Here is a 12,684-nt window from a genome sequence, read left to right as displayed (position 1 = left end):
AACTGTATAAAACTCTTTAACTCTAACATTAATAGAATATTAGAATGAATTACAATATGCAAAAATAAATGCTGATCGTTGGGAATCTTTGATCTTGCACAACTACGCTACTCCAAAAATCGCAGAAAAAGAAATAACGAAACATTTTCATATTTTGTAATGTTTGTATTTCGTTTCATCGTCACAAAATGGGTACATGGGGAGGAACAAGCCTTTCAAAAGAACCTGAGGTATTTTGCGTCAAGCAGCCTAAGGTATCAAGATTTTCTCTTTAAAAAAAACCCCTATATCAATTAGTTTTGTTGATACGATGCTATTAACACAACATATAATAATAATAATAATAATAATAATAATAATAATAAAGTTGCCAACTATTTAACAGTTTCAGCAAAAAAGGACAGCCTGCATCTTTTATTACATGTTTTAAATAATGATAACAATGTCTTTAAAATTATAGTACAGGGAAGGAAAAGGAAATACAGGTAATGTCTCACACAAGGAAAACAAATTACAGCAGCACAAATACAAGATTTGCCATACAGAAAAGCTAACTGAAAAATACAGACATAAATAAATCGCTGAACTATCTCCCATTCACATTTGCACACAAACACACCCTTTCTGTGTTATATTTAACCTTTGGAGCGTTCTAGAGATGAAACAGAGAGGATGAAGGGAAAGGAGAGAAAGAGTAGAAGAGAAATCGGTGCTAAAGAGAAAGCTCAGAGCTCAGACATGGAATTGACTCATTAAAAGCTCCCCTGAGAAGAAAGCAAGCAGAATGTATTGTCACCGTAGTGCAGATTCTGTTCTTATCAGTTACTGGTCTTTCATATAATGTTTACGATCCAATAGAAACCAGGTTTAAATGCGTCTAGTTTAGGGATTTATCTCCTCTCTCTTAAGTTGTCAGTCTACATGAGCATCTGCAAAGGGTCCATCTGTCAGGCATTCGCAACATCCATCCACACATCCTCCCGCAATCAGACCCAAACAAACAATAAATAATGTCATAAATATGCAGAACAAATGGGGGACACAGACAAACCCCTTTAGAGTCCCTGTCATGTTTTCTTTTTCATCCCTTCATTTTGTCTCGTGTGCTTGTTAATACAAAAATCAAATTGTTGAAAATCAAAATGAGTCGCTACTCATTTGACAATGCTGGGGTATCATACATATTTTCTTCTAGATGACTCTAGATTATTCATGCTGGATTAAAGTCTTTAATAATTCAAGCCAGCAGGCCGGAGAGACAAACGAAAGCCATACCAAATATGCTTTAGTTTGTGACACACACCGCAGGACATCAATGGTTACACGTGATTTTTTTCGTAAAGCGTTGTGGTACCCTTTTAATGAGAACGTCCAAAAACTTCCCTCTTAAAGCAACAGAAAGTGCATTTAAACATCCTGGTAATAACCGGCACTCCCTTATAAAGTCAAAAGAGGAGAAACAAAAAAAGTAAAAACACATATTGCTTGTAGTTGCGTATCAGTTTCGCGAGTGTGTTTTTGTACATATCACTGAAAAAGAGAGATCAACACTGAGAAGGAGGAAAAATAAAAACTCCACAATCTTTATATTATTTCTCATTACCAGAATGAACCAGTAGAATAAATTAAAACTGTAACTAAGGAAACGTTCGTGTTCGTATACTATTCGTCTGTAAGGAAAATCAGCAGCCTTGACGCATGCTTAGTGAGAGGAACGTGGGTTGCGCAACAGTTCGAGCATCACCACTTGGGCACAGGAGGGGAAGGACAAGACCCTGAAATCTGGGTAACAAAAGAATGACAGAGAACATTATGGGAAAACGCCCACAATGCGTTTCCTTCATGACATGCCTGGTTCCTCCTCCAGGATTCCATGAATGCTGGGATACAGGAGCAGGGTGCACAAAGAGGCCTTCATTCAGCCAGTAAAAGCATGTACCACCGAGGCTTAGTCTGTGCTGACTCCTTGTGCTGTCCAGGGCGGCGTAATAAAAGAAACAAGTGTGAGCGTAACAGCCATGCTTGATTCTCAATACACCAAAAAGGCTGGTAAAGCTTTTATGAGGAACAGGGGGGCGATTCTGCGACTGCAGTCTCAGCTCGTTGTCATCTGGGGATGGCTATGGCTTAAAAACAGTAGAAAGACAAAGCAAAGTCAATCTGCGTCCGGTTCCACCGGCTCAAAAAGACAAAAAACTCCCATTTCTGAGAAGTCTATGAACTAATATGAATGTTCCACAGCCTCGCCAGGCCCCACTCTTAGTCATTCTTGCTCATAAGTGGCGCCCGTTCGTCTGTGCGTAAAGTCCCCAAGGGCTGTGCAGGTGATGTCAGGATACTTCAATGATTTCCATGCTTCCAGAAAAGCTGGACTGTTTGCTGATCTTCCCCAGTTCCTCCCGTGAACGTGTCTCCGATATCCCCTCTTCGAACTCCATCTGACAGCTGCGCCTCTTGAACTGCTTATCGGCGGCGCTGGAAGTGGGAGCGTCCTCGTGCCAGCTGCCCCTCGAGTCTCGAGGCTCCCCCACCTTCTCCCGTAGACGCACAGCCTCGCATGGGCCGGGGAGGCTGCTGCACCCCAGTGCAGGAAAGTGTACCGCTCCTCCTCCGCCTCCGTTACTGTTCATTGACTCCGAGCTGTAGAACCAAGGGGCTTCGCCTGTTGGCGTAACAGGGGTCGTGGCCTGTACGGTGTCTCGATGCTTGGTCCACATGGGCCCGGTGCCCACAGTGGGAAGGCTGAGCAGCAGGGAGGGCTTGAGATTGTCTTCAAGACTTGGGCTTTTGTGTGCGGGGAGTGAGTGTCCGAAGTTTAGGCTGTGCGTATGCACAGGAGAACTTCCAGCGCTGCTACCATTGTGCTTGCTTTTCCTCCGCGAACGAGGTCGGGAGCTGCTCTCAGGAAAGAGGCTTGGAGATTCAGCTAAACTTGGGCTGATAGGTGAGTACTGGCATACGCCATTGGCTTCTCCGGCCTCTGGGCTATCCAGCTTGCAGAGTTTGGGAACATCCTCGGTATGCGTAGGCACGAGGCGAGGACAGTGGTTGGGCTCGTAGACCGATTTGATATCAAGCGAGAAAGAGCGCTTGAGCCGGTTGGTGTCCAGGATACGCTCTGCCGACAAATTCAAGCCGTTGAAGCCCTGCTGGAGGGAGGATGGAGAAGGTAGCTTGGCGTCCAATTCCGTGCCGTCCTTCTCAGCCTCCAGGCGACCCTTTTCAGGATCACCGGAGGATTCTCCTCTAGGTTCTGACTGCTCCAACTTCTCCTGTCCTGAGGACAGTGCTTTTAGCAACCTCAGGCCTTTCTCGAACTCCAGCAGCTGTCCCAGGAAGTTAAAGTTGGGTGATATCGAAGGTCTGCGGTCCTTCACGAACCTGGAAACACAAGAAGAGTAAAAACGATCACCCTAAGGACAAATCCACACGTTGCCAACACAAAGATGCATCATGTGAGCTTGTAAAGGTAAATGTGTTAAGGACGACGGGTATTGTTTACAAGTCTCTATGTCGCAGGAAACGGATCTAAAATTACAGCTAGCAGAAAATGTCTTTCTGAGACTGTGCAATTTAAGCTGCAGGGTGTCTGAGCGAGTTTACCTGTACGCGTCATCTGATGACAAGCCCATTGTCTTCATGATATAAGCGATGGCGATGGTAGCGGACCTGGAGATGCCGGCTAAACAATGGACAATGACTCGACAGTTGGAAACCTTGGCTTTGTCTGAAAGGGAGAAGGGAAGCATGTGAGCAAACACAAAACACGCGAGACAACCAAACACCTCTTCAGCGACAAGCCGTATCATTTCTGCAAATATACTTTGAGGATCAGATTTGTTCTTCACAGGAGATCCTACTCAGTTTTCAAACAGGTTCACTTGAAGAAAATCTGGTTCTTACCAATAAACTCGTTGGTTTTGTCTAGCCACGGCAGGAGTTTTTCACAGTAGTTGTCATTGACGGGAATGCGCATGAAATGGCTTTCGGAGATGAACTCTGGCTTTGGGCAGGTGTTGCTTGCATTTAACACATACGTGATGCCGTTTTGAGCCATCAGGTCCTGAGAGTGCAAAGAACCAAGGTATGATATATGCAGTGCAATTACGTTTCTAACATTTCAAGACCTTACAATCAGTCGTACCTTGTTCAGTACATCTTTTTGTGAGCCCAGATAGAGATGGGGCAGGATTCGTGTGGGACCAACATTTGCCACAGGTAGACATGGCTGAGACAAGCTCATAGGCAGAGTGGCCACTGGCTTGCCTTCACACAGGCCCGGAAAGCAGGATGAGAATGCTGCAAAACCACCTGAAAAACACAGAGAAAATGAGAGAACATGTTAGAAACAAATAACCCCCTACCTATGTGAAAGAAGAAAGACGAGACCAACAAGAATGCTGGATTTGGCGACTGTCAACATGGTCATTGTTGTAACCTATGTCGTTATGTAAGGGATGCAACTCAAAATCTCTCAAGCAGGACAAAGGACTCAACAAAGAGCAACCTGTAGTAATAATAAGAGGCATATTTCAAGTCAAAACCTTTCTTGCTAACAAAAGACCTGCTGATGTCACATACCATTTGTCAAAACCAAAGCAAGAGAGGATTCAGATGTTAAGATTATGGCAATCTAGGTCAGTGCATGTATGAACGTAGGCCAGTTGGCCTAAAGAAAGATTTGGCCTCTTTAAGAGGCGGGTGGCTCCAGTTTTGGTATTCGACCGCTGGAGTTCCTTTTCCTGAATGACCTAATATCCTCAACTGAACAATTGCGTCAGGCTAAGAGAATGAGGGTGGTCACAGGTGCAAACCAAGCCCTTGATTCATAGCTCTAGGGCGTTGGGTGTCTGGACAGCGACATGCATACAAATGCAAGGTAAAAATCTGCAAATGCATTCTGCAATCGGGAAAGATGAGGAAGAAAGTAAAGTCTTCATTGAGCCGTGCAGTGCTGCCAGAAAGCGTGAGCCCCGGCAGATGGGTTTAGACCTTAATCTCAGATGAGCTCCATGAGAATCTGGGACATGGTAACCCTGGGAGCGTGCACACACAGCAGTCAACCAGGGAGCCATGAAATCATTTCATCCCGGCCAATAGTCCAAACAAAAGTGACTGTGTTAAACAGATCTGGGCGGGAAGGAGGAGTTAAAACGAACAAGTCAATAAAAATGAGTCATGGCAAATAAAGAGCGAGGTGATAAGGTGGTTTACAACAAAGAGAAACGTCAGTATTGCATGACATCATCCCGAATCTATACATCAATTAACCGTGAACTTTAAAAGCCACCTGCTTTGCGCTAACTGACAACGAGGAACACCTGTCCCTCTTATCCATGTGCAAATCACCATTGTTTGTTTGGGGGTGCCTGGTGCTTGAGAGCTTGAGCGACAACCTGTCTGTTTCCTGCTATTAATGGCAACGGCTGGTACAATGACATCATCTCTCAGCACAGAAGACTGAGGGGTGATTTGCATGTCACTCAAGCAGAACCAACGAGGCCCCGGTGCCTCCTCCATACGCTCTCAAAATCATGTAGATGAATGACTGCCGACCAAATGTTCTACCCCCCACCAAAACGAAGCCCACATTGATACAACCATCAAATCTTGGATGTCTGGTCCCCATCCCCCAACTGTAACTCCCCTCGCCAGCCCAGTGACATAACTGCCTAAAAAGGGTTGGTCACTATGTCAACACTGTCAAGTAACACTCCAGATTTTGCCTGGTTAAGGCTTGTTAAAACTGGCTTCCTTTTCTACATCCCTCAAATGCATTGCTTTTGCCAAAACAGGGAAGCAATGCTGACCTCCCATCCTTCTTCCTTGAACTCAAAGGTCAAGGATTTCAAAGGGGATCTGAGAGCTGTGAAAGCAAGACCACAGCTCTCCTTTGGAGATCTTTCATTTTCTCAAGGATCTTGAATATTGTCCTGCTTCGAAGATCAACTTCATATAGCTTCCTCGAAAAAGCGTGTTACTGGACCACAGCAACACAAACAGGAACAAGAGCAGCACACTGTTGAAAAGCCAAGAGAGGAAATACTTGAGTGAGGTCATCAGCTATCATTTCTAACTGGGCGGTGGTGGTGACAGTTAGGATTACAAGGAAACCATAAGCTTCCGTATCTGTCTTAACATCTTGCTAATGTTGAATCAACGAACGCCTACGAGCAGTTATTTGCACCATGAGCAGTCAAGTTAAAGAAGAGCTCCAAATACACTTTTAAAAGTTCTTCTACATGCACAATGCACAGACGCAGACTTAGGCAACATTAGTCACTTTTATAGACTCCAGTTACGTAAGAGGGCAGTGGTGACGTTTCTCGAAAACCACTAGGCTTGAGTGCAAGTGTGTTTTCAGCAAGAGAAGTGTGCCAGGGTCAATCTCACACTGGACGAAAAGGCAATGTGCCACTCGCACACTTCCTCTGTTTTTTTTTTCCCTCTTTCTCTCCGAAGCTTACATAACCTCTATTCACCATCCAATTTTCTCTGACGTGCCTCAGATCTCAGTTCTTCAGGAAAGTGCAATAAACTTTGAGGAACTGTAACATCATGGAAGAATTTGCAGGGTGAATAGCTTGTACAGAGCCTATAATGCTCAGGTTTAATACTTGCCTAAACTCTCCTGCAGCTGCAATACCAAGGTTACATTTTGCGGATATGGCCATTGACAATCGAGTCGTGTTTGTGTTTAATAACAGAGTGCACAGTTCATTAACTCCGGCCTTTGATATCACTTCATTGTCCTCCGGCACCTGACCTCCATCTTTGGGAGCCCCTCAGTTTTTTATCTTTTCAGCTGGGCTCTATAGCCACTCTCACACAGGCTTCCATTCAACGCTCTACATCCAGCAGCATTGATGGGCCCCTGAATGAAACTAACGCACATCAACACACACACACAAGTCTCCAGATGCAGAAGACATGACGCCATTGAGGAGCAGCCCCCATCTGTCCTCATCTCTGCGCGCACACACACACTTATTAGCATCTCAATAAGGCCCCAATGACATCATTGCACACATGCATGCTGCACAATGAGGAACACAAAAAACAGCAGGGGGTTGGTGGCTACCTCATCACTCCCGGCGCTTTGTGTCATGCTTGACAGATTAGAAGTGTTAAACCCCGGGACCCTGTATCATCGAATCATTAACTGTTGGCGCTATTACAATTATTGCATTTCTACCCTAAAGCTATTACGAAAACACAGACGTCAGTGCAATAAAAGTAAATTGCTTGGCAAAGTCCAACTGTTTAACTTGGTGACATCAGTAGAATGCATACGTAGTGACTCAAATATGCATGCCTGCATAACGTTACGAACCATGGACGCAACTGTATTACTAAATGTCCTCAAATCAAATAAATCAATTGCACGTCTATTTCATTTTCTACTACTCCAGAAGAATCATAAGAACTGTATAGCAATGCTACCCAATCTTTAACATGAATTGATGGACTTCTAGAATTCTAACATCTGCCAGAAAAGAAAGAGCAAGATATTACCAGATATTACAAGATATTATGCATAACCTCGAACCAACACGTGTTTGACAGGTACTGTTTGAAAAGCACCATCGGTCCAGGTGACAACAGTTGCTACACACCTCTCAGCTTGCGTTCTTTTCTCATCTTGCGGACTCTGATTTTGAGCCTCATGTCTGTTGGCTGGATCCCCGGCCAGAAGCAGTTCTCCGGAGGGGATATGACCACGTCTAGGGGCATCCGCACCAACACGTCCAAGAACTATACGTCCAAAAGGTGCCGAAAGAAGGTACAATCCTAAAAATCACTCAGGAGGGAAACTCCACAGGAAAGCGACAACTGCGTCCCCCCTCACAGAAACGAGGGCAGGAGAAGTGTGTGGTCTTTCCTCAGGAGCGCCACGGATCCTTCCTCGATCTCATTCTGTGTGGCAACAACTGAAAGTGGAGCTCGCTATTGTTGTACAGCCTCCGTTCGAGTCTTTCCCCGCCTTCTCTCTCTCTCTCTCTCTCTCTCCCTGTGTGACCTTAGAGTGAATGAGCTCATTTGCCATGAGCATAGTCTGCCCTGTCTCTCTCCTCTCTCGCTTACTTTCACTCTGTCTCCCCCCCGTCCTTCCTCTCTCTCTCTCGCTTTTACTGTGTGCGAGCTGAATCTGGCTTATGAGTAAGGCATGCAACCGCATTCCTTACTCACCGAGCAAATATGCAGCCACCTTAGGGGCCCACTCAATGTTTTTCTGAAAATGAAAAATATAACACCCTCTCAACTTTGTAAGACAGGAACCAGACTGTGGGTACACACTTTATATATGTACACAAAGAAGCGTTTGATCTTCTCTTTTCACACTTCTTCTAAATGCGTTCAATTTACAATAACAAAATGCATTACACTGTGCACATTTTAAAATGTAAATCAATAAATCTATGATTATATATTAATTACTACTATGGGCCAGATTTACTAACATCTTGCGCCAGCACAAAACGTCTTTTGCCGTTAAAATAGTACTGTCAGGATTTACGTGCAGTGAAGAATTAGCGCTGAAAAAGCCGTGGACACAGTTATTTTTGCTCCTGAACTTATTGAATATGCATTTGTAGGAGTTTCCCTTTCAGACGCAAAATTTATAGGAGGAGAGTATTAAAACGAACCACGCAATGTGATTTACATTTGCGCTGGTCAAATTACTGGTATTTGCGGCATTATATAACGCCCAAAAAAGCATGTCTTAATGCTTAATTGCATAAGTGTATGAGTAAATTCTGAGTCATCTGCGTGTAAAACAGACCTTCCGGAAAACTGTCCTCTGGATTCACAAACGCTTTGTAAACGTCCGACTCAGGTTTGGCTCCAGTATACTGCATAAATGCAAAAAAGACTAATAGGCCTTATGCCTAACAATAAATATTCAATAACGTGTGTCCACCAAAGAGTTTTTAGCCAACTTTAAAAAAAAAAAAAAGGTTAGGCGCTCTTCTTAAAACGACCAGCTGGTGGCACTTGAAAACGCTTTAGGGGCATAGCATTTTTTCCAACTGAGACACTTTAGTTGCTATGATTTGGACTATCCACGTCATTTTAAAGAATTTTACTACATATAAAAAAGCAGTAACCAGTAATATTGACTTTTCTATTGTTGTAGGTAGTTGTTGTACAATTATTATGGCAGTGCATCAAAATTCAGTGTCATCAGTTTGGCAAAAAGAACACAATGTTTTACGCACCATTTACATGTGGTAGGGAGCAGGTGTATATTTCTTTCGTACCAACTAACATTTTGAAAATACAAACATTTTCATGATTTTAAAAGTTTACGCCAAAACGGCTTTACGAACGATTTACACAAAAATCCGTTGGTTCATAAATGAGGCCCGTTGTCAGTAAATCACACGTAGAATTTTCCCCTCCCATCTGTTCTTTCATGGAATTGCACTCTAATGCTAATTTGCCCTGTTTATTAATTAAATCTGGCCCCATAAATGAATTTTGTGTTATCAACCTCTTTCCTGATTTTTTTGAGGGGACGGTCTATGGGCGGGCGTGTGCTTGGACCTTTTCCGATCTTTCAATCTAGTATTGCGAAAAAAGGATGCACATTTTATTTATGAATATTTATTATACCGTTTCTGCTCTGATAGCCACAAAACTATGCCAAATACTTTGATTTTGTGTTTTAACTTTTTTTTTTTCACATTCAAATGAAACTTACGATTTCAGCCAGCAAAGTGTAAAGGGATAGTTCACTCAAAAATGAAAAATCCGTCATTAATTACTCACCCTCATGCCATTGCCAAACCCGTAAGACCTTTGTTCATCTTCAGAACACAAATTAAGATTTTTTTAATTAAGCTTTCTGACCCTGCATAGACAGCAACGCAACTGAGATTTTCAAAGCCCAGAAAGGTAGTAAGGACATTGTTAAAATTGTTCATGTGACATCAGTGGTTCAACCGTAATTTTATGGAGCTACGAGAATATGTTTTGTGTGAAAAGAAAACAAAAATAACGACTTTTTACAACAATTTCCTTTCTTCCGTGTTGGTCTTTGACACATGTTCATGTTAGATTTTCATGGATGAAAATCTGAATCTCAAATAATTAAAAGGTTTATCTTGATTAAGTTTCATTTTTATTTTATTTTATTTATTTATTTTTTGGCTTCATTACAGATGTGAATCTGACTCATGAGCGCTGTCCTATCAAAAAAAGCGCACTGGAGAATGCGTACTCCGTCATGTCTGTATAGTGCAGACTACACGGTAATATGTTTTTAATGGGATTTTTAAGAAAAAGGGAATAACCAACATGGGAAATTTCCGTCGGTTCGAAGTTCTGAATTCGGTTTCGATTACTTTTCGATTAATCGCCCAGCCCTATGCTTTTGTTAATGCGCTATAAAGGCTGGCACGGAAACAGAAGAAATTGTTGAAAAAAATCTTTATTTTGGTTTTCTTTGTGCACAAAAAGTATTCTCGTAGCTTTATAACATTATGGTTGAACCACTGATGTGACACGGACTATTTTAACGACGTCCTTACTACCTTTCTGAGCCTTGATCGTGGTAGTTGCGTTGCTGTCTATGCGAGATCAGAAAGCTCTCCGATTTCTTAAAAAAAGTATCTTAATTTGTGTTTGGAAGTTAAATGAAGATCTTGCCGACAACAGACATGTTAATATTAATGGGATTAAAAAAACTAAATAACCAACATGGAAAAATTACGTCGGTTAGAGGTTCTAAATTTCGGTTTTGATTACTTTTCCAGCCCTACGTTTTTTGAATGTGCTGTAAAGACTGAAACAGAAACAGAAGAAATTGTTGAATGAACTCGTTATTTTTGCTTTCTTAGTGCACAAATAGGAGTCTCGTAGCTTCACAACATTACGGTTGAACCACTGATGTCACATGGACTATTTTAATAATGTCCTTAACACCTTTCTGAGCCCTGAATGTGTCAGTTGCGTTTCTGTCTATACAGGGTCAGAAAGCTCTCGGATTCCATCAGAAATATCTTAATCTGTGTTCCGAAGATGAACGAAGGTCTTACGGGTTTGGAACGACATGAGGGTGAGTAATTAATGACAGAATTTTCATTTTTGGGTGAACTATCCCTTTAAATTCCATCTGGCTAGTGTTTAAGAATTAGGTCAGTAGGCAGAAAGGCAGTCTTTTGTGCTTGTTTGAATGCATTCAACCACATGTGTTTACACTATGAACGCAACCTGGTCGAATGCGTTTTTTACTACGTCTGGAAGTGGACAAGCTCAAAGCGTTTCAAACCCTGTTTACAGCTGTATTTAACAGTGTTAACTAGTGACCAGATCGACAAATACGCATCTTAAAACCAGGTGGAAATTGCCTAAAATGACCCTGTAGTGCAAGTCTTCTATTCCCAAAAAATGGACATACTAAATGCAAACAAACACATCTGAGAAGTGCGTAAATATAGCTTACTTAAAGTTTAACATATTTGTCCATCAGCCTAAAACTGTTCTAAAGTGCATTACTGCATGTTGCAATAACATACTTGGTTCAGTCAAATGCAATATAGGCACATGAAGCATTCCTGCTGAAAAGACCAGATCCAAGCTGGTGTATGCTGGCTAGTTCTGGTTTGATTGCATCATTCACTACTTTGTGAATGTTTACAGCATGAAACATCTCAATGGCTGAGTATGATCCTTGTAAAGGTGCAGTAGGAAGAAGTTGTATCAAAATACAACACATTACACTGCAGGATCGTCTATCAGGTGAAGCAAAATAACCACATCATTCACGCAGTGTGGCTGCAACTCCACAAGCCTATATGTGCAGATTATGGGGTGTTGCCACAATATATTGAATCTATTTATACAGCGCTTCTGGGATCTAACAGAGGATGGTGTGTGCATGCGAGAGGAATTTTTGTGTGAATGCGTGTGTGGAGTAGGAGGGGGTTAGCGCTGATAGCGCTTGTTGTCAGAGCACCAGTGACATGCGATACGCGGATACATCAGTCCATGATGTAATGCTTACGGGGCCCCAGCTGTCATGCCTGAGGTGTGAGGTAGCCTCCAGTCGAGCGCAACGCCAGCTCCAATCACTCAACGCTCACATGTGTGCATCAGCCTAAGTGTGTCCAAATCCCCCCGTCTGCGATAAAACAGCGTGAAATTTCACTGGAGTTTGACATACATATCACATAAATGGATCCCAATGGGGGATCTCTCATTTACACTCACGATATGGGGCGAAAGAACTAGAATTCTCACCGCATGATTAAGCTTCTAGATGTCTTATGTATACAAGCCATAAGTGAAGTCATGATGAAGTCATGGAAAGAAAGAAACACAACACGTGCGCGTAGACATTACATGCTATGCACGCATGGCTATATCGTTTCACCAACAAAACGGCAGATACAGGCCATACTGCAGTAAATGTGTGTTTAATGCTGTGCTGAATGATTAATCGTAATAAAACAGCAAATGCAATATGGCTTAGTGCAATTATCAAATCGCAAAGGCTGCAGTGTTTCAGAGTGAAGCACCATCTCTGCATCTGCTCTGAGTTTGGGAACGCAACATGCGCCAACCATCTACCTATACGTGTAAGGAGAAGTGCTTATCAACAAAGGTAAAACTTTAAAGGGATAGTTCACCCAGAAATCTAAAATACGCCATGATTTACACAACCTCAAGCAATCCTAG

General features: G+C 42.6%; 1 protein-coding gene across 4 annotated transcripts in view; it reads right to left on the bottom strand.

Moving 5' to 3' along the window:
* Positions 1-385: 385 nt before the first annotated feature.
* Positions 386-12,684, bottom strand: part of dusp8a (dual specificity phosphatase 8a) — a 64,560-nt gene continuing 52,261 nt past the window's right edge. For 3 of the 4 annotated variants that reach the window (XM_051099170.1, XM_051099171.1, XM_051099172.1), the window contains 4 exons: positions 4,145-4,311; positions 3,904-4,063; positions 3,604-3,727; positions 386-3,381 (listed from right to left, as the gene is read on the bottom strand). In XM_051099170.1, the coding sequence (XP_050955127.1) occupies positions 2,331-3,381; positions 3,604-3,727; positions 3,904-4,063; positions 4,145-4,311 (1,502 nt within the window). In that variant the 3' untranslated portion in view covers positions 386-2,330. Of the gene's footprint in view, positions 3,382-3,603; positions 3,728-3,903; positions 4,064-4,144; positions 4,312-7,616; positions 8,166-12,684 lie in introns of those variants that run through there. The other variant, XM_051099173.1, reaches the window with a different exon arrangement.

This window comes from Labeo rohita, chromosome 25 (genome assembly GCF_022985175.1).
Source record: "Labeo rohita strain BAU-BD-2019 chromosome 25, IGBB_LRoh.1.0, whole genome shotgun sequence".
Lineage (NCBI taxonomy): Eukaryota > Metazoa > Chordata > Actinopteri > Cypriniformes > Cyprinidae > Labeo > Labeo rohita.
This window is presented reverse-complemented; position numbering and strand designations above follow the sequence as displayed.